Here is a 22130-nt window from a genome sequence, read left to right as displayed (position 1 = left end):
TCCTTTTGCCTTAGCTGTATTTGTAGACAGATAGAATTCTAAAAGTGAAACAGACATTTAATTGTTCAAGGGTTACATGATGCACATTTATTCAGCAATAATTTCAGGTTATCTTCTCCATTTCTTTCCCTCTTAATAAGAGACCTGACAGCCTTCTTACAACATGGAGAGTAAGAGAGAATGACAAGCAAATCTAACACACTTTCAGGTAGAAGAATATTTCAGTAGTCTAAAATCATCACTACAAGTACCTTAAGTGTTCCAGAATTCAGTAAAGTTAATCTAGGATGCAGTTTAGCACAAGGAAACAATTCCCAGGGTTTCTGAACCAGAACATTTTACTCTATCAAAGGACCATAATTTAATCCCAATGCAATACATTCCGTGAAGGCAATGAACTTGCACAGTACAAAGTCTTTAAAAACCTGACACACTGACCTACCTTTATGTGACAGACGTAACCTCGGTTGCCTCGTATCTGCTGCGTGACATCCAGCCGGTAGCTCTAGCAACAAGCCATACAGTGCCAGCATTAGAAGGTCCTGAGCAGATGCCATCCTGCCCAAGATAAATTTCTTGCTCTCTTCACTGAACTGCTGCTGTTTGTTTGTTGTTTTGCTGGGGTGTTTTTAAGGCTCCAACTTCCACTATGCCAGTGCAGTTAGATCTCTCTCTCTTTGGTCAGTTTGTGGGGTGTCTCTGTGGGAAATTCAACGTTCATCAGAGCAGCACACAGCCTCAGCTAGCCATTTGTCAAGCTGTGCAAATGTCATGTAAAAATATTCCCTCCCTAGGACAATTGTTTATAAAGTGCAAGGACATTCCAAGGCGTTACTCTGCAGTGTTGTGTCTTGAGCTGTCTTTAGTAACTCTGCCAGTGGATTCAGGAAGAAGCTGTATTTTCAGTCCCTCCTGCAAGGCAGTTCATTCAGAGAAGGAGGGAGGGAGGGGAAAAAAAAAAAAAAAAAACACCACGGAGAAAAGGAGAAAGCACCCTCCTCCTTGGTGCTCCTCAGAACTCAGCCCCTTGCTCTGACTTGCCAAACAGCTAGTTTTAATTCACCTTTCACCTTTGCTAATTAAAAACAAGAAGTGCCATTCCCTCCTGGAGTTGCAGGATCCACCCAGCGGGAAGCCGGGCTGTCAGGCTGCTGTATTCACTGGGAAAGTTCAGGGCGGGTTTAGGCAATGCACAGTCCTGGCTGCTTCTAGGAAGCGTTTTAATCCACGTGCCGTGCACCGATTCCTCAATTGCTTTGTGGTTTCACGTTGTAAAACGCCAGGAGAAGGGTCAGAATTCCTCCTGTCCCTCCCTTTCAAAAAGTCATTTCAGCTTTTGTTCCCAGCTCAGTTTTAGAGGAGGATCAACCCTTGCATTAACCATTTAAGTACATTGTCACTTATTGTCGTTAAACAGCATGCTCCTAAGTGGATCAGGGTAAAAAGAGTCTAGCTGTATACGTTTTCTCATTTTAAAGAAAAAGGATCTGGTTTTTACATTTTTCTCCCCCCTTATGTACTGTTACACAGTAGCTTCTCCCCTTTACATTTTATATGTCTCTGAGTCTGGAACCTGAGGTCATCTATATATGTCAGTAAAATTATTTATCTGAATAGATGCCTGTAGGATTGGGCAGTATTTAAAAAAATATAAAAGCCTCATCAAAGCACTGTGATGATTAAAGGCATCAGATTTAAAAGTGCCAAGCAGCTACCTCTTACACTGCTAACAAGTACCAGAAAACTTCATCTCTTTTTTGCATGTGTGACTTAAAATATACCCATGGCAAGGACTAGGTTTTTATACATCAAAACTACAGATGTCTGGAATACATTAATTAAGGAATAAAGTTCTCTGTAATTAAGATCTCATGCATATAATCATTTAGGATTATGCAAGGTGCATTTTAAACATTAACAATTGCACTATTTTAATAGGATGAAGCATTAAAGTCATGTTAAGTCTTTGTACTTCTCATTGTTTTCTACAAAAAAGGAATCACAAAGAAAGGAAAATGAAAACTAATATATGCATTTGACAATAATGTGCTCAAAAAAAAAATTGGTAGTCAACCAAAGATAATAATATCTGGAGAGAAAGATTTAATAAGACATGTCTGTATGCCAGCAAACTGAAAAGAACCCAGAACAATAATATAATGAAATGCTAATAAATATAATAGCAGGATACATGGATGGGAGAGGACAGATCTGTTCAAGAATAAAAAAAAAAATATGTGAACTACTAGGACAGAGAAAAAAAATGCAGCTGTGGTGAAAGGACAGAAGCAAATCAACAGAATGCCCAAGAACTCCTGGAGGCTGCTGTATAATCAGGAGCAGGGAGCAGGTCATGTCTACCAGTTAGTTCTCCAGGAGCAGGTCACATACACATACCTGGGCTTGCTTTGAATCAGCTGGAAGCTTTGCCAGCAGCAGCTGAACCTCGGGAGCACGAGCTACATCACACAGCTATTTGCTCCAATTCTTGCACACAATTGCAGGTTGCAGTGGATTTTATGCTGATGTGCCAGCTGTCTGGGAGTAGCTCAGCATGAGTACTCGAGTTATTGTCAGTGGAGAAGGCAATGCAGGCTCTGCCTGCAAGCACAGACCTCAGCAGGGATGGGTTTGTGGATACCTGATGGGATTGTTATTACTGGCACCTTTCTGTGCTACTGAGGCATACAGGTGTTCTGCCTTTGGCCATTAAGATCTGCTGTAAAGCAGCATGATCTGGTGCCTGTTAAGGTTAGTGAAGACTCCCCTTTGGTTGTGATATTGTAAATTCCTATTGAAATATTTGCATTTTTCCTGAAAGAAAAAAGAAAACCGAAACCACCCCACAATCATCCAATTAAGACATTTCTCAAAGACTCATTCTCTGTCATCATAAACTTACAAAATGTAAACATTTCTGATTCTGAGGTAGTCCAAATGGATTTTTTTTCTTTGAAAGATCTTGTTGTGGAAAATTTAATACTTTTTTGTATTTATGATATGTACTTTCAAAAATCCAAATGTGAACTCACACTATGAAAGCTAAAACCATATTCAGTGAGTAAAGGAAATATTAGTGCAATATCTCAAATCTTGTCTCTCTCTAGAACTCCTCTCCAAGCTGCTAAATGGTGTTATTTATTACTTTTCCTGGGCTTCAGCTGGCATCTGAGATGCTTAACAGACTGAATAGGTACACTTTGGTGATCCTGAGATGATACCAAAAAGGTTAGTGTGGCAAATTCAAAACAATTTCCCCAACATTAAAGTTCTGGTTTCATTTTCCAGCAGGGGAAAGGGAGCTGGAGGAGGAAGCACAAGGGAGCTGCTAGAAGCTCTGGGCCTGGTTTTGTATTTAGATAAGATGTAGGGTGCAGCAGGTCTATTCAAACAAATACACACATACAAATGAGGGCAATTCCCCCACCAACCTGAGCTTGCATGCACTCACTTGCATTTCCATCCCCACATCCCCAGCCATTACACAACTCCTTGTCTCTCTACAAACACAACGTGACCCAGGGCTGGAGCTCCAGAGGAGTCAGAAATACCCAAACAAGCTGATTTTCATATTTGTGCCCAAGAACAAAGCTTTTTTGTCTGAAATCTGATTCTCAAGCAGGGTGGGCTGCGTGGGTGCCTGAGGCTCCTTCCCTGCCTGCCGAGGGAAGGGCTGGGGCAAAGGCACGGAGGCAGAAGCTTGAGCTGCTGCTCAGTGTTCAGGCTTTGGCTGTCAGCAAGAAATCTGGAAATGGCTGCTGGGCATGGGGAAAGATGCCTGCCCTTAAAGTAACCGAACAATAGAAAAGGAAAATTCTCATATAGGTACATGCAGAAGATAGATTTTTTCCCCCTAAGTTTGTGTTCTCACAGGGTGAATCCTCTCTTTAAAACTCAGAAATTGCTGTGTGAAGTTTGCAAGCCCTTACACCCTTACAAAACAAGATTTGTGGCAAAGCAAGTGGTGGAAAGGTACACACAATTTCAACCCAAGAGAAATGCGTGGCCTCAGGCAAGGCAGTCAAGCTCTATACCTCAGTATCTTTTCAATTTAATAGGTACACAGTCTTGCCCCAAGGGGTTAGACTTTTTCCTATACAGCTTTAAATAGTAGGTAGAAGGATGGCAACACAGATGTTCAAATATTAGGATTCAGTCTTAGATTAGTACAAACACAAAGCCCCAGAGCTATGGAGCCCTCATGTAGTACAGTACAAGGGTCTCTGAAGAGTAAATAAGGTGGGTTTACTCCTTTTTTTCTGTTTAATAGGGCAAATACAACAGATCTCTGTCAAACCTGAGTTTGTTTCAGTAGTGTAATTGCCATTTAAATAAATGCTGACAGATAAGTTAAAAAAATGCCTGCAAACATGCCTGTAAGTAAAGAGTATTTGAAAATTCAAATGCAAACCCTGTATTTGATTGCCAGTGTAGAATGCCTATAATTACACTATCCTAAAGAGGAAGATGATGAGTTTTTTTATAAGGGGGGAAAAAAAGGTTGCTGTGTACATATGCAGCCTTTATATACAATAAAAGAGTCCATTAAAAGAACTACAAATTAATTGTGAGTTGCTATGAGAAGTCTGTGAACCATAGTTTGATTTGCTACAGCTGCTGCAGATCCAGAGCTATCGTATGAAATTGTTGAGCCTGTAAATCTAAGAACTCTAACACAAAATAATTCTGACATATTGTGTGAACTGGTTTAAGTTTAACTGATAGAGTGAAATGTAAACGCAGGAGCACGACATAAATAAGTAGATCTGCAGCTACTAGTACTAGTAACAAGTTCTAAACATTATAACCATAAAGCAAAATGAAATGTTTAGAAAATTTAAAGCTGGGGTGGTCCAACATTTGCCATAACCTTAACTAGAAACCAGGTTTAAAATTTACAAAACTGCTTCTTTCTTCTGATGACAATACACTGAACCAAAGCAGGAATTTTCTCTTTTTTCTGTCTCTGTCTGACTATGGCTGCAGATCTAAGGAAGGTGAGCAACCCCAAAAGGAGCTGTGTGGCCTTCACCAAAGTTACTGGTACCTCTGTTTGCATTAGTACAGTAGTGCAGTAGATGTAGCACACAGGAAATGTTATGTCCATTTATTAAATACAAAAATATTTAAAAGGCTTAGATAACTTATTTTACAGTTCTTCATCTGTAAATCTTTTTATGACACTTTGTCCATTGGGCATTGCAGTTCACGTTAACTTTTAAATTCTGTCATACAAAATTCTTACAACAGATGTAAGATTTAAAGGAAATATCTATAATACATCATGTAACTGTTACCTCTGCCTTATCTCTGCCTTTGAGGTGGGAATTCATGTCTGCTCCTGTCTCTGTTACAAACTGGCCCCTGACTTCTTCATGTGAGTTGTACTGGGAGAAATGGTTACACCAAACTGTGTCAGGTACTGCAGCATCATAACTCCCAGCAAACCCCTAAAAACTCCATGGACACATCTGTTAAGAGTTCTGGCAAGACACAACAAGAAGGCAAAAAAGCCGACCCTACAGGTGAGTAATCACTCAATAATATCTTCTGGAATCTCTCTCAAGGAAAAAGAAGCAGAACCACCACTTCAATGACCCCACTGGCCACTGAACCTCAGGAGGCTATGCTAACTGATAGCAGAAGAATGCTGCCACATCTTGCTTATTACAAGGAAATAACAGTAAATAAGACTTGGTTCTCTGTGGAATTTTCAGACTAGAAATATTTTAGGTCTTCTCTTTTGTCATCAGGAGTTGGACCCTAACCCTGTGTGAAACTAGAAGTGTTTGTATGAGATGTCTCCAGGACAGGGAAGCGTTATTTCTCTTGTTTTATACACAGAACATTCTCTTTGATCCAAGATAAAATTTAGACAATATTCATTAAGCAAAAGAGATTGACTGAACATGAACCTCTACTTCAAAATAGCCACAAAATTACATGATAAATTAATGCTTTGGAAGAAGAAAAAGAGTCTCAATTAAATTACATTCCTCAACTCCAGAAGGACAGGGTTTTTGCAGGTAAATATAGAAACAGACTGTCCTTGGAACATTATTGTTTGCAGTAACATCGTTTCTATGTGTAATTACAGGTAAATGTCAATACTGCTTGGGACATAGATTGGGTATTTTGGCTAACTTATAAAAAACAGGAATAAATGTTTCTTTCTTCAAATTCAGGCCTCTTAACAGATTTCTTTATAGGTTGGACTAAAAACCAGGGATATCAGTGTATCTTATTCCTGCAATCAACTCCATGTGCCTGACTTATGATTAGTACAGCAATCTGTATGGTTAGTTATGGATGAAAATCAAATTACTGATTTCTCTACTAGAGGAATGTATTTTTGATGATATTTTTGCTACTAAATAATTACTGAAGTCTCTCGAAAGAAAAAATATAAATGAAACAGTTAGCTCTTTGTTGAAAATGAAATGTGGCGGGACATATTTCCTATCCTGATCACTGAGCAGGAAATAAATATGTAATGGTCAAAAGTCTAATATTAAGTAATTATATCTATCAGATTATTTCCTATTAACTCAAAGTGAGGGATATATTTTATTAAAGATTAATGATGCCTTTTTTAACCCAAATTATCAATGTGGATACCATTTAGTTCTCCCTTTGCATAATTTTGCTTCTGGTTGACTTCCTCTTGGTATTTCATTATTTGAAAAGGAGACAAAACAATAAACAAATAACTAGTTAAGAAAGGATGATTTTTTTTATGGCTTAAAGGTGCCATTTAGTGGCCTCAGTTCCTAGCTGTTAATTTCTGTGCAAAGGAATAAGTGATTTGGCCATTGTTGAAGACAGTTGTCGACAATATCTTTCTTTCCATGATCAGACGTGCAAAATTATAACCTACACATTTTCTGTCTGAAGCCTGTGACCATCATTTAGTGCAATTATCATCTTAAGGTGAAATGGGAAGCATTTGTTAAAAAATTAACCATTTTTACTACAAATCAGTTGCAGGTTTTAGCGCTACAAATGCATTGTGATGCAGAATATTTAAAAATCAATACCAGTTTTATTGCCCACTAAAAGATTCCACATTCCTATTTGAGCAAGGTGATGATATCATCACTTCTGGACACAAGTTCTGGGCTGCACTTAGTTTGCATTTTTACTCCTAGTAGTGTAAGACATATGCCATGACAGATCCCGAACACGGAGAGCTGGTATATGCTATGGCATTTGCAGCAGTGGGACATAATCTGCTTTCAGGAATGTATTCGATTTCTTGTGACAGCAGCGTGGGTCCAAAACCTGAGGGAAAGAAGAAGTAAATCTAAAGAAATTCTTTTGGCTTTTAACAGAGGATGTGCTTGGAAGTGAGCTGTCTGTATTCAGCTTCAGCACACAAAGAAGCTTAGCAGATAACGCTTCTGTGTCACAGTGGTTAAAGCATTAATTCTCCCCGTGGCTTATAGATGTTCCTAGGTGTATATCCTGCTTTGAGTCCCTCTACAGCTGTCAGGCAGCTAACACCTAGGCGCTGGGATGCTGAGTACTGAAGCACACAAATCCCCTTTTTTTTGCAGCAGTTCCTGGTGAGCAGTGTCTGATCCCACTGCAGCCGAGGGGAGCTTTGGGAAGGAGTTCTCAAACCTTTCAGACTGTACAAAACCTCTCCAAGAAAAGAACCCCCAGTGTGGTGAGAACTGAAAAATCTATTTCCCTTGAGGTCTTCAGAAATCCCAGCATTAACCAGATAACAGCTTTCAAAGGAGAAAACCACAAAATCCATTGCTGTGTTTCTAACCACTTTACTGTACACACACACCCTCCCTGCACCCACGCTCTGTGTAAGGGAACTTCTGCTCTGACTGACTGCCCTTTGCTGTGTGACAGCTGAAACAAAAAGATCTGGCTCTACATTCAGAACTTGGGTGTTCTTTACACCACAAATTCTTCTTTTTCATCTGCTTTATCATTATTATGATGAAGAAAGTCTTTATCATTGGATTTCACTTTTGACATCTGTCTAGACAGATATTTATTTCAATCACACATTCACTTAAAGAAAAAGAGAAAAGAAAAAAAAAATAAGGAAACAAAAAAAACCCCAAAACCCAAAATCAAAGGCTTTAATAAATTTTCTTTATTGAAGAGCCAACAACTTCAGCTTTCAAGAAGTCTCTGGACAGGGTATCAAACAGCATTAAGTAAATCTTTTAAATTACAACCTTAAGGAAGTGAAAAAGGAGGTTCAGTCTATTTTACAACTAGATAAGTGAATCGTTTATCTCAGGGAAATAAGTTGTCTGCCTGTTAAGGTTCATTTATATCATTATTAATTCTGTACAAGTATTACCCTCATCTACGGAGATAATGCCCTCTTCATGATCATATTAAATTGTTCCAGTAGCAAAACCAGTGTTTTCAATCATTAGAACAAATACTCAGAAATCCAGTGCTATAGCTGTGTAGTGAAAGTGCAATAATATTGCAAGATGTGAGAAAAACATCAAAAAATCTAATCCTGAGGGGCTGTTGGCTGGTACAGAAATTTAATCTAAACAAATTTCCCCAATTCAAAAGAACAGTAATGAGATAGAAGCATAAACAGGAGGTGAGCAATTGTCTGTATGTGAAAGGCTGTCCTCAGGCAAGGGAGGTTTGCTCCCTTTCCATAGCAGAGCTGAATTCAAAGTTAGAGGCTGGAGCTGTGAAACAAGCTACCAAGAAAATCAAGGGCAGCTTCACAGCAGCAGGATGAGTGAGGCAGAGGACTGACTGGCTCGGGATGTGGTCAAAGCCATGTTATTTGAGGCGTTTTTAACTAGGTTACCCTGCCCTGCTGGGAGGTGTACCGGATGATGTGTTGGTTGTTTTCCATCCCTGGATGCCATGATCTTATAAATGTTGTGGCTCAGGACCATGTCTCTTTTGAATTTACAAAACCACTTTGTATGTAGTGGGCAAGGCAAGGATTAGAGAGCCAATTAATTAGACCAGTACGAGACTATTTTTACAGGGACATAGTACATTGGGTGAAGGCACAGTGAAAACCACATTTCTCTGGTTAATGTCTCTGTAGGGATTCTCTGAATCATAATTTGTTTTTATATGTGACCATCTTCCTCCAAGACCAAAGAAGGGCACGACCTAAAAGGCAAAGTCACCATAGACTGTAGTTTAGTCTGCTATGACTTCCCTACTCTAACACAAAGCACATGTTTAGTCCTTAAAATAAGTTAAAGTAGGCAAAACCAGAAGGATAGACAAATTATGGCTGCCTGGGGGAATCCCTGATTTACAATACAGCAAGTTGTAAAGTCTGGTGTTGCTGTGCTAGTTGATGCTCAGCATAACTACCATAGTAGTTGCTATGACAAAGTTTTTAAAATAACAATAATTAAAATTTCATTTGTTGAATCATCTGGAATGTGGAAGGGCTCTGTAAAATGTGAAACCCTCTCATTTTGGTTCCTGTGTATAACTCCTGCAGTCTGTGTAGCTCTTATTCCTTCAGTTAAATTTTCCTATGGATTCAGAGCCAAATTGTTGCATCATCAGAAAGGCCAGAAACAGGATGGCCTCATTCTCTGTGTAAAATGACTTGATTCAATTTCTATTAATAGGGACAGCTAAGAACACCAAATATCCTGAAATTATTACTGTTAATGAGAAGTGTGAATATGCTATTAACATTTATTCAAAAACCACTATTTTATGCCTTAAATTTACAAAACAGAATTTTTGGGTTTGCACCAAGTTAGTTGCAGCATTATTTGTGAAAAAAATGAAAACACTGTAAATAAAATACATTTCTTCTGTTCCAATAATCCAAGGCAACAGATTTACCCTTCTGACTACAAACAGTGCCACTGATTTTAACCATGGCATTCATGTGCTTTAAATTAATGTTCAGAGATTTGCTGGGTTGGGCTTCAAAATTTTGGATTTTTTTTTAGTAACAGAAAAATGGGAAATTAAACAGAAAAGTTTTGTTCCCAGCATTAGAAAGGACCAACATATTACTTCGTTTTAGACCTATTTATCCTGTTTTGGGAATTTCCCCAAAACAGATGATCAATTCTGTAAAACTGATTCCAGATAAAGATCCAAATTTTACAAGTGTACTAAAAAATGTTCCAAGGTGAAAAACTGAGGTGTTGGTTGGGAAGAACCAGTTCCAGAGATGTGAGGGCCAGCAAAGGAAAGCCTGGGGTGGAAGTGGGATTGGGAATTACGTCTCCAGTGCTAAAGGAACTGGGGGATGTTTTTTTGGCTACAAGAACCTGTGTCCATGCAGCTTAGGGATAACATAGAGCAGATTGGTCACATCCACTTACAGAAAGTGTGAACCAAAAGTTTTCCTAGAATCCTGAGGTCCTGAGGTGTGATTATCATCCTCTGTGTTTTAATAGTTTCAAACTGTCTAGTAATGCCTTGAGGGTTGTGTTACAGTTCACTAGTTTGGCAATTTTATGAAGCAAAATTAAGTTTCTGTGATTGCATGTCTTCAGGTGAGTTACTTAGTGACTAATCAACACTTACTGTAGGTAATTTCTGGTCTCAAGGTCAAAGCATGCTCAGGTTTGAGAAGATTCACCTGTAGCCTGTATTAAAGCAATGGTTATGAATAATTTTTTAAAAATTGTTATAGAAGGAAAGGAACTAAGCAGTATAACCTGTGGAATTTATACCCTGTTTTGACTGCACTAACACTTTACCTGGGGAGAAAGATGTGTGCATCTGTCCACATGAACACTTTTGTTCTGATCGAGACTGACTTTGGAGTGAATTTTCTGATTCATGCACCACACCTTGGTTTAAATTGCACAGAAGTGGGAGAAGATACAAAGTGGATTCCTTTGGGATGAAACTAACCTGGGAGATGCATTTCAATACTTGTACCCAACATGCTCCTGCTGTTGCTGGGCTCCAGTCCATGTTATCAAATTACAACTATTCCAAATTTAAGCTCCTGATATTCATATAGATGTCATAAATACCAGGGCTTGTTGATGTTATAAAAACTGATCCCTGTGACTGCTGTCTCCCAAACTGCTGGCAAATTCATATTGAATTCATTGAATGATTTCAGATACAACTATTTTCATGGAAAAAGCTAGGAAGTGATTAGGCTCATAAAACTTTTAAAGCAAGAGTATGTATAGTGTGTATTTTCCCTATCCTAATCCACCAGTGATTATATATCCACTGTTGAGAGAGCCGACTGTAAACTATGTCAACATTATATTTAAATTCATAAATATTAACTGCTCTTGGTTTTGTTGTTTGCTAATTTTCCTTAATATACAAGTGCATAAGGTTGATCTGTGGTCCAGTATTTTTGCATTCCCACCTCAAACAGATCTGACACAGATCTTCTTGGACCTTTTTTTTGAGATTCACTATGGATGTAATGTTTCATTCTACAAAAACCTTTTTTTTTTTTTTTTTTTTTTTTTTTTTTTGTGGAGAAAGAGAAAAAGTGCTTTGCATTCTATTAAACTTGAAACTTAATTTTCATTTTTAAAGTACCCAAACCTCATTTTCACTTTTCAAGTACTGAAGTACAATTATTCACATAGCACTATTCACAGGACCTCCCCAGATCTGGCACGCAGTTCCCATGTTCAGACCCTCAGACTAAAACACTCAGCAAAATGGAAGCCTGTCTGAGAAAGATTGCTATTACTTGTCACTTTTATGGAAATGTGCCATTTTCGTCTAAAAAAGGGGTGTGCTTGATCAAGAAAGCCTGCCAACTAAAATTATATATTTATAAACACATAAATCTTGATCAGCCATAGCTGGGAGCTCATTTCTCTGTGGGCTGAACACCCAATAAATGACCAATTGACTTCTATGTTTGAATAGCTGTAAGATGGGAGGAATTATTTGGTACTGGAGGTCATATTTTATTTATTTCAGTTCAAGGGCCAGTAATTTTCCACAGCTAATATCCTGTTTTTGAAGTATCTTTAAATTATCTCCCTAAAAATAAAATTGCATACTCACAGATGTCTTTCACTGGCACTTAACTTTTGGAAAGTCTTAATTCTAAGCTTGTGTCATTGAACTGGTTCTTTCCAGAGATATTCCCAGGAATTTCTCTTAGGGTAAAGGTTTCCATGAGTATTTTCTCCCAGATTTTAATGTCTCAGAATCTTATGATTATTTTCTTTTAATTTCTGTAGAAGAATCACAACCTGGACTCCCAAACCCCATGATCTGAAAAATATCTTTCACTGAGAAAGAATTCACCATGATCACCTTTCCCAGTCTTTTGTTTGTTTGGTTGGTTGGTTGGTTTTGGGGTTTTTTGTTTTGTTTTTTGTTTCGTTTTGTTTTTGGTGGGAAATTAATCGTTATGAAGAGGACTGCCCTGTTTGAAAGAAACAAGAGATACATATAGAATTCACTAGAAAATGGTCATCATTCCTTTAGGTAAAGAAAAGAATGAGAGTGCCTTGGTGCCAAAAACAATTTGCAAGCTATGAGTCAAAGAGGAGCCAACACAGAGCAATGAAGTTGGAAATTGAGAAATGTCATTTCAGGTACTATGTTTTTAGGATATGATGTGAAAACATCCTAAATAGAAGATAAAACTACAAGAGGAGGTTTCAAAGGAGCTAAGAAGAACAGAGTCTGTCATGGTATCAAGGTCCCAGAGAGAGGATGGACACAGGTGGTTCATGTCTATGGATCCCCTCAGTTTGCTTCCATAGACACAGCAGGGGAAGAAGCGATCAGTTCTGTTGGGCTTTTATGTACCTGCATTTAATTTTAGAAGCAACAGCACACACACACAGAGAGAGAGAGAGAGAGAGAGAGAGAGAGAGAGAGAGAGAGGGAGAGGGACAGCATGTATTTTGGTGCTCAAGTGTACGGCAGTATTGATGAAAGAAAAAGCCAAACACCATCAACCTTGTCCACATGAACCACAGGTTTCTCTGCAATCAAATCTATATTTGCCCATTTTTCCACTGAAGCTATGAAAAGATGACATGTTCATTTTAAGTTATTAAATGTCACTGAAAATGGGACATGTCATACTAACCACTGGTCAATAAAACTAGAAATCAGCCTGCTGTAGCTGCTAATGCTCTGGACAGGATTTGGCCTGGAACCAATCCCTACAATTGTTGGTACTCTGAAAGTTGTGAATCCAAATCAGAAATTAAATTGTGTACACAGTATTATTTTTGGAACTATATTCTCCATAAATTTGTAAATTCATTCTATGTTAATTGGAAGATAGAGAATGCAAAGCATCTGGAAAGAATAAAAAAAAATAATAATCAGTAACAGTTTTGAAAACTGGCTTTAGTTTGGATCTCTTCCTTAACTCGGACTGCCCTTCATCCCTGTGGGGTTTTCACAGCCTTACCCATTTAATTGACTCCTTGATAGCAAGAACTCATTTAAATTTCCTGATCTGTAGTCTACTTTAAAGGCTCATAGCAATATTTGGAATGTTGACCATTGACCAAATTGCCTGAAAATGCAACTTTTTCGGGGGTTTTCCACCCCAAAGTTTCCACCTCATAAATAGCCCATAACATTTAGTGTCTGAGTTCTGTCTATTAAAGGTAATATTTTTAATATCACCAGATAGCAAAATGAGGTTCCAAGTCTCTCTGGACATTTTGGATTAAATTCCTGCATCATAAAAATATAATAAAAATAAAACGTTCAAACATTGAACATCATTCATTTTAAAAATACAGTGTTCAAACTAATTAAGAATTATTTGCCTTTTGTGATCCGCAACTTGTTTTTGCATGCATTTCAGTTTCCCTCAGACCTCACCCATCAATTTCTTCCTTTTCTGTAATGTTTCTTCATATAGATAATTTCTACAGTTAAAGAATCATCAAATTTAAAAGCAAAAATTGGAAAAAGGATTTTATTTGTAAATTTTGTTTCTATATTGGAGAACGAGCTATGATTTTGAATGTTTGGTGGCAAGATCGTGAAATAAAAAACTTCCTTTTGCCATAATTTGACTAGCAGCAACAAAAGCTGTGTTTAAATTTTACTGTGGTCGCTACAAAAAAGCCCCACATACTTCATCCAGAAAGCTGGGAAAATTGTACAAATGCTAATGCTGCTCTATGATCTAATTTTTTTAACTTGACAGAAAAAGAGTTAACAGGTTTTATATAGCAGCCAAAATTTGCATCCAAGGAAGAAAAGAACACATGTATACAGGTATAGAGGCAGAACTACAGCTACATAATTCTCATAGGATAAATAAAACTGCTTTGCAGTCATTTTCTCCAGGGAAACAAGTTGTTTTTTTTTTTTAAATAACAACCTCTTAAATAGAACTAACACATAGAAAACCAAGTATGACTTAGATTTATTTGTCCTTTTCATTTTTTTTACCTCTTTGCTCCACACAGGTATCTCTTTTTCACATGGCTTCTTATTTATTATTTTTACTTTATAGACTATAGCAAACTTTTAGATGCTCTGTAGAACTTTTGAATGCCTGAACTTATTTAAGCAGCTAAATTTAGCTGAGATAAAATCTACCTGGGTTGCTTAGCTTTCTGAAGAATTCAGTAAGTCTCCCTAAAATACTGACTGTATGTACTGTGTTGTTCAACAGAAAATGTGGTTCTCAGTTGCAAGCCCATTTCTTCCAGTCAGCAGCCAGACACAGCACCATGGTTCATGGACTTCTATTTTGTTATTTCATTTTCTGGTGAAAAAAGTAAGTTTCAAGGTCCAGAAAAATGGATTTTACTTGAATAATAGTAAGCCAGCTGCTTCTTTTCACAATTGCTGAAATGAATACACAGCTTCTTGCTGCTTTCTAAACCTGCTCTATTTGGAGCCAAAAAAACTGCACGAATGTCAAATGAATGATAGCAAACAGCAACACATTAAAGGATTAGTTCTGCAAACGAAACCAAACAATTAACATTCAGGAGATACAGATTCAATTCCTGTCTCTGCTTTTGTGGTGTTTGTTGAGGTCATTTAATTTCTTCGTGTCTGAGATTCTCTGTAATAAAAATGGAGATGTTACTTTACATGTTAAAAGTATTCAGCAAATATATTTATCTGAATATTTATGGAGTCTATACGTATCAAGTCTGGAATACAAACACCTTTGGGACAGTCAATCATCTTATAAAAATGCATACATTTTATGCTTCAAAATACTTTATACATCATACTGTAAGACTAATTCTTCTTATTCATATATTCCCTGCTTAAGAAGCAGCAAGAGAAGCAGGTTGAATTTTAAATAAACCATACTCTTTCAGATTCAAAAGCTAAGATAACCTGCTCTCCTACATGTTTGAAACTTTTAAAAATTGCTCAAAACTAAGGATTTGAAAACTTTTCCTAAAAGACTTATGTAAAGCTTGTAGAAATTTTAAAACTTCCATTAGGAAACATCATTTGTCATGTGAGGAAGACAGATGTTATTAATTATCAAATAGAGACCATGCTCATACCGTGTAAAAGCATAAAAAAGTGCAGCAGCACTGTAAGTGAACCAGAGAATTACAATGTGTTGGGGTTTTTTTAGAGATGGTAAACCTAACATCATATTCAGTAAGAAGGAATGTTGTTTTTCCTTTAAAAAATGGTTACAGGAGAAATCTCTGTAAGTTACGTCTCTCAGTTCTCTATCTAAAAGACTTTTTCTGTTGCGTTGATTTCTGGTTTTACGGTGTTACAAAATGGATGAAGTTTGCTCTAGAACAGAGTGACAAATTGTGGCAGAGTCCAAGTCACTGCGATGTGGTTCTGCTTCACTGGCTTCCCCTGTGACTCTGAATAACCTGAAAAGGTCATTTTTCTCTCCTTCCTTCCTCTCTTTTCTCGACTGTTTGACAGAAAATATTTTATGGCACACCTGAGTGTGAACTAATATTATAGATATCAATGTCAAATGCTGAAATATCAGTAGGTAGAAGGGTTTTTTCTTATTTTATTTGCACTCAATTTTATCCAGAATGCCCAAGATATCAAATATATTGACATAAAATTGTGTCAGCCCTTTTTCTCCCACCATCTTCCATAAGCCAACATGTTTGATCCCAACTTCCCACTCATTCATACTTGTAGTTCTTTACAAATCATATGACAAATTTTACTTTGACCCATTTTTATACTGAATTTTGATCCTTATTAAAGTGATGTTACAAGATTTAAAGTGATGTTACAAGATTTAAAGTTGTGTAGCTATGTAAAAAAAAAATAATTGCAATAAAGTCACATAGAATTATAGAATAACTAAGGGGAAAAGACCATTTAATACAGCACAGGACTTGTGTGTCTTCCTTTAAATTCATTTCCACAGAAAACCAAACCACTTTCTGATAAATACAGAGTAAAACAAAGCAAATAAATGCTAGAGTCAAACTAATCAAACTTTTTTAATTTATGATATTGCTTTTGATTTGCCACTGAATTAGCTTTCTAAAATTGGAGACTCTCTCTCCAATTTTATGGGTGAGAATTACTTATATTTAGTTTAAGTATTTATTCAACTTAAGCTAGACATCGATAGAAATTTTAAAGCATTTAAACAGTAAGGAGACAAAATACAGATCATTTTAATCCTTTAAACAATAATCCATCAAAGTTTACAGACTCACATATGAAATTTTACATATGAAATTTCATGTTTCAAATGCTTGATTTGTAATTAAAAAGAAAAAAAAAGAAAATGTTTTCACAATCTATTATTTCATCTGCATATGTAAGCACACTTTTTCCTAAATACATGGACAGACCAATTAAAAATGAAAAATAATTAAGAAATTTAAAAATCTGTACCTGAGTTAACATTATATTTCCAAATTTATTTGTACAGGAAATTGCCACATGAGAAGATCTTTTATATAGAGAGCACAATAACCAGTTGGGGCCTAAATTCTCTGAATTACCTGGTGCTGGGCTATTTTGTAAGAACAGCCTGCCAGACCCAGTGGCTGAGCTGGAGGCAGTGGGATTTCACAGAGTCTGTTGGAAGCAGCAAAAGCTGCTTGGCAAAGCTGTGTCCTTTTCACACAGTCTGTAGTGTGCAGCTGCACATGTCCAAAGTGGTTTTGTGATAATCCTGAACGTGCTCTTATCTTTTACCATGTCAAAGTAGGTACATTCTATCCTGGAATTAGGCACAACATTAATAAAAAAGTCTGAAAAACAGGGTATGAAACAAAGTTCAAAAATTGGGTTTTTTTCTTGGTTTACAGTAAAAAATATGCAGCTTTATTTCTGATCATTCCCATGCATAGAAAGTTGAAAACATGAGTTTCCAAACAGGCAGAAATTTTCCACACGGCTCTTCAAGATTTCTCAACTTTCATGTTGAAGACCCTTGGAAAAAGAATACTGTATGTAGTTTCATTTCTGAAAAATATATTTTTATATTTTTTATATATACAGAAATATACTCAAAATAGTTTCATTTCTGTCTTTCTGGACCATGAATTTTAGCTTAGGTTTTTGGTCTACATGTGTTCTATCTTGAAATTCATATGAAATCATCGTCAAATATTTTATTAATTAAAAATATATTTAGAGTTATATGAAATATATTACCCTTATAATATACAAATAACATTGTGGTATTTATTTAGTGACAACTTTTCCTGTTTCTGCTTCATCAGCATCATTTAACTTTGATCAGTTCTTTGCTTTTCATGCTGTAACAAATACTAACAGCAATACTCTGCTCCCTTCCCTCTCTCTGTGTGAACTGGCATTTTAATCTGCTCCAGAAAAGCAGGGTGGTTTCAAGAACATCTTGCCATTAGAGAGGTCATTTCCTCTGTGATGTAGATTCCCTCCCCACCTTCTGAAGCAGCCTCCCTGGAACTTTGCAGAGTTGCTAAACAGGGAACAGGGAGAAGCAGGAGAAGCAATATCTATTTGCAGCTGGAAGCAATTGGGTATTTAGAGGCAGTAGAGTCTTTATTTGTCAAGATATTTCTTCCTCCCTTAGTGAATAAGCACTTCTTGACTTAGAAGCAACAGTCTACCTGATGGTCTCACTTCTATCTATATATGTCATAGGTGGCTGCTCAGAAAACAGGAAAAATTGTTGTGTAGGGTGAACACAGGTACCAGTGTTAGATTTTTCAAACATAAAAATTCAGCTCTTTAAATTGCTCAGTGAAGTAAAATGTTCTCAGAGTATGTCTGAATTACTCAGGTCAGTCAGATCATTTGTATAGAAGTGAGAAGTGAATTTTTAATGAAAGAGATAGGCAAAGACAAAATCACATTAGTTCCCCTTGAGGATATAGGGATGTGATCCTGGTAACAGATTTTACTAACAGATTCTACTAACAGAAATATTCTAATAAAATGATTGAGCAGCATATTGAGTTTATATACACTTAATGAACTTCTAGAGAATGAAAGAGGGTGGCTGCAAAAGATCCTTGGGGTTTTTTCAATGACAAATATGTTTCCTAAAGTACAGCTATTATGGTGGATCACAGTTGTCAAGCCCAGATTTTTTTCCTCTGTGGTGGAGGGAACCACAGAGGAATAATTCAGAGGAGGATTAAAGAAAACTGTTGGGAAACATGGAACATCTTTTCACAGAATATTATACCTTCTGCCTTGTTTGATGAGAATTACCAGCCATGATAACAACAACCATCAACACTTGATGTCTATATTCTCATAGCAAGGAGGAAAAATTAGTTAGAAACCAGTAATCCTGTCTATGTTACTTATATCCTAAAGATTAAAATTGCTTTTGTTTCATAGTGCATTCTCTGATAGCTCAAATGCATTGATACTTTTATATTCTGTCAAGATCAGGAACGAGCTGTTTCAGAGAGCAGAAAAAGATAAAAGATCAATTGAATGATGGCAAGAAAGATCTTTATATTGATTATATTAATAATTTTACTTGTCTATGAGATCACATTCTTAGGCAATTCTGGTCTCTTGATCACTCTTAGACAAGACTGCACAGAAATTTTTTCACTTTCAAAAAAAATAAGTAGTCCAAAAATATATTGCCTACTAAATCTGGCCAAGTAAGTATCAAACTATGTCACCTCGCCCTGACCTAAATTAGATCCTTAGTTCATAAGTAGTCCCATTAATTTCTCTGAGACTATTCCTGGATACAGGTGGTACTCAGTCTGCCTAAAGTCATTCATCTGTTTTTAACAAAATCCATCTAAAGAGAGCCTGAAATGGTATTCATAGATCACACACATTTTATGTTAAAAACCACATATCCTGAAGTTGTCCCATTGGCTGCATGATTCCTTCAGTTCTTCAACCTATCCTGTGAATGTTGAATCAAGTGCTACTCATGCAAGGAGAGAGAATCACAGTGTTTGCTCTGATACTCTCAAAGTTAAGATGTCAGTAATGTTTGTGTATTTCTTTAATATCATCATAGGCTATGGGTGAAAACAAGACAAAAATATGTATTATGCTGTTTATTAATAGTTTTCCCTTGCTGTTATTAAGCCTTTACAAAATGGGAATAAAAATATTAAGAATAATTTAATCTTGCTGTGAAAGAGAAAGCAAAGATCCAAATAAAATTAATAAATGCCTATTCCTTCTTAAAATTAATAAATTCCTATTCATTCTTAACACAATCATGTTACAATCTAGGAGGGGACATTGGATTCCCCACTTTTAAATCCTCAAAATGAAACTAATCAAATTTTGAAAAGTGGTCTGTAGTCACATGGAGTTATTAGATTACTTTTTTTATAATGAGTTGCATTTGAATTAGCTGTACTCTGAATTTTTCAGAAAGACTGAAATATATGAGTTAATAATACTTAAGGTATTTATCAATGACATTCTCATCAGAGTCCTGTAACAGGGTCTGATATAACTTAGGTTTGTTCTTTTCTAGGAACATGCCCATTCTTATCAAGCTGGAGGCAGAGATTTATGCAGAGTTTGATGTCAGGCCTTCTGTACTCCAGGTATTTTCCAGGATATTACATCCATGTGATGATGCCCATGAGATATGACTTTTTTTTTTTCCTTCATCACCACAAAGGATTCCAGCTAAAGCTCTGTTGTGTCTAACAGTGACCATTATGCAGTGCAGCATTCCTGATGTTTGCAATGACAGTTGACTTTTGCTTATCTGACATAATCTTTCATTGCTATAGCTACTTTTCAGGAGACTTGGTGGACTTGGCAGGCATCATGCATTATAACTATCAAATCCCCTAGAAACAGTTGTGGAGGCACTGAGGGCAGGCTGGCACTTCCTTGCATGGGGCTGGAAAAAACTGTTTGTTTCCAAATGGATAGCGTGGCCCCAAATAGAGCACAGTTATAGTGGTTCTTTTATTAAGACTGACTTATGTAAAATCTGATTTATGTAACAGTCAGCCAACCTTCTGAGTAGCTTAACTTCCAAAGGGACTGTAGAATACAAAGCCATTCTTTGGCTTTAAGGTTGCTACCAGCAACATATAATAATAGACTGTAAATCAATGGAAAGCAGGAAAAAATTTTACATACTCAAGGCACATCTCTAATCCAGACAAGTTCCTTTTTTTAATTTTCATTTTATTCATAATATGGATATTAATTGTTTTTACTGAGGTTAATCCTAATGACTTAAAAGCTACAAATCCCATTTTAATTGTAAAATCAGAACAAAGATTCATTATCAGGACTTAAAAACCAGAAGACTGTACAAGGATGCGTAAGCAAACAGACAGTATTCAAAATGTGCATTGATTTATTTTTAGGACTGTGCTTACTGAAAATCAATCACAAAGTTACCAGTGTTGTGGCAGTTGAAAGACAGCAGATTTTTTCCGCTTGTAAGTGCATGGGTGTTTCAGATTTTCCTTATTTCCTTTCTCAAGCAGCTAAGCTACTCTCTTCTTTCTAATAGCTCCCTCCAAATCTGGGAATAAAAACCTTTGTGACACTTGCTATTTGCTCTAAGTCCCATCAAACTAGTGTACAACCACTCTCTGTGGAAGGCTCCCCAATGGCCTGTTCAGCATCAGTTAGATTACTTTCGACATGAAGAAAGGTTTCACAAGGAAAGCATTACAGCAAGTCTATGCAGGGCCACACAGCCACCTTCTTCTTTTATTTAGATGTCTTTAGATTTGTCCCATTTAAATTCTCTACTAAAATCATTAAATAAAATCTTTATATGACACCACACACTAGAGCCAAAAAAGTTGTTGAAGTGTTTACATAGGAGTGTGGCAATTGTAGTCAAGGTTACTTGGCTTGTGCTATTAGATAACTGAAAATATTTTACTCAGTGTTTAAGAAACTGAAAATTTGTTCTAAGAGTACCAGCTTAGCATTAAGACATATTTACTTCCTGGGTTAACTCAAGTTGTGTTCTTCACTATTAAACAAGCTAGTAACTTGCTAAAGTTCTTGATGCATGAAGACATAAACTGTGTTCTGGTATAATCTTTCAATGACAAAAAGGAAATGAAAGTAACTAGACAGCCAAGATCCATAAATATTGTATAATAACCCCCTTTTATTTATTCTCTGTAAAACTACTTACAAAGAAAAATAAATGTTGTATCTGGGAAGGAAGTGCTTTTTGCATTGCATCAGACAAAAATGTATGACTTAATCTGGACTTTCTTCTTGGTTTTGGGCACTGATTCCTGTTTGTCAGTGTTAATCCCCCATTGTTCCTACCTTAAAAGCTATCTGATTGAACTTCTTATTCAATCATTCTCTAACAATTGGGTTGATTCAACACATTCATTCTTTCCAAGACGAGACAGGGCATGAGGAGAAATAACACGTTTGTTCTCCTCTTGTATTTCTGGGAGACCCAGCAAATCATTTCAGATACTCAGTGCAAGGCCTCTTGGGCAAAACATGTAACATCAACTTTTCTATTTTGGAATAATGGGACTTGCAAATCATTTCTTGCCTCCAATGTACAGCCATCATTTCCGTTTGACAGCTGCAGATACAATCACATTTCTGCAGAGAACTGGGAGAAGGTGAGGAGGTCAAGAGACATTATTGCACTGTGAGAAAAGGCAGGACTTTTGATAGAGACAGTCTGAGCACAATGTGTCTCTTAATGCAATGGAAAGCACTGTACTGTATCTCGTTAGTGCATAATATGCGTTTCATTTTATTGCAAGATATTCCTTTTGATCTGTGCAAGAGGGAAAGAAAAACCA

The 22130-nt window shown here is 36.6% G+C and overlaps 1 protein-coding gene across 1 annotated transcript in view; it reads right to left on the bottom strand.

The window, feature by feature from the left end:
• SEMA3E (semaphorin 3E) overlaps positions 1-612 on the bottom strand; it is a 127241-nt gene extending 126629 nt beyond the window's left edge. Inside the window, exon 1 of the mRNA XM_038154113.1 lies at positions 443-612. Coding sequence (XP_038010041.1) covers positions 443-557 — 115 coding nt within the window. The 5' untranslated portion in view covers positions 558-612. The remainder of the gene's footprint in view (positions 1-442) is intronic.
• Between the last annotated feature and the right edge of the window lie 21518 nt (positions 613-22130).

The sequence above is a fragment of the Motacilla alba genome, chromosome 1A (genome assembly GCF_015832195.1).
Source record: "Motacilla alba alba isolate MOTALB_02 chromosome 1A, Motacilla_alba_V1.0_pri, whole genome shotgun sequence".
NCBI classification, from domain to species: domain Eukaryota; kingdom Metazoa; phylum Chordata; class Aves; order Passeriformes; family Motacillidae; genus Motacilla; species Motacilla alba.
Note: the sequence above shows the minus strand (reverse complement) of the source record. Positions and strands in the feature narration are given on the sequence as shown.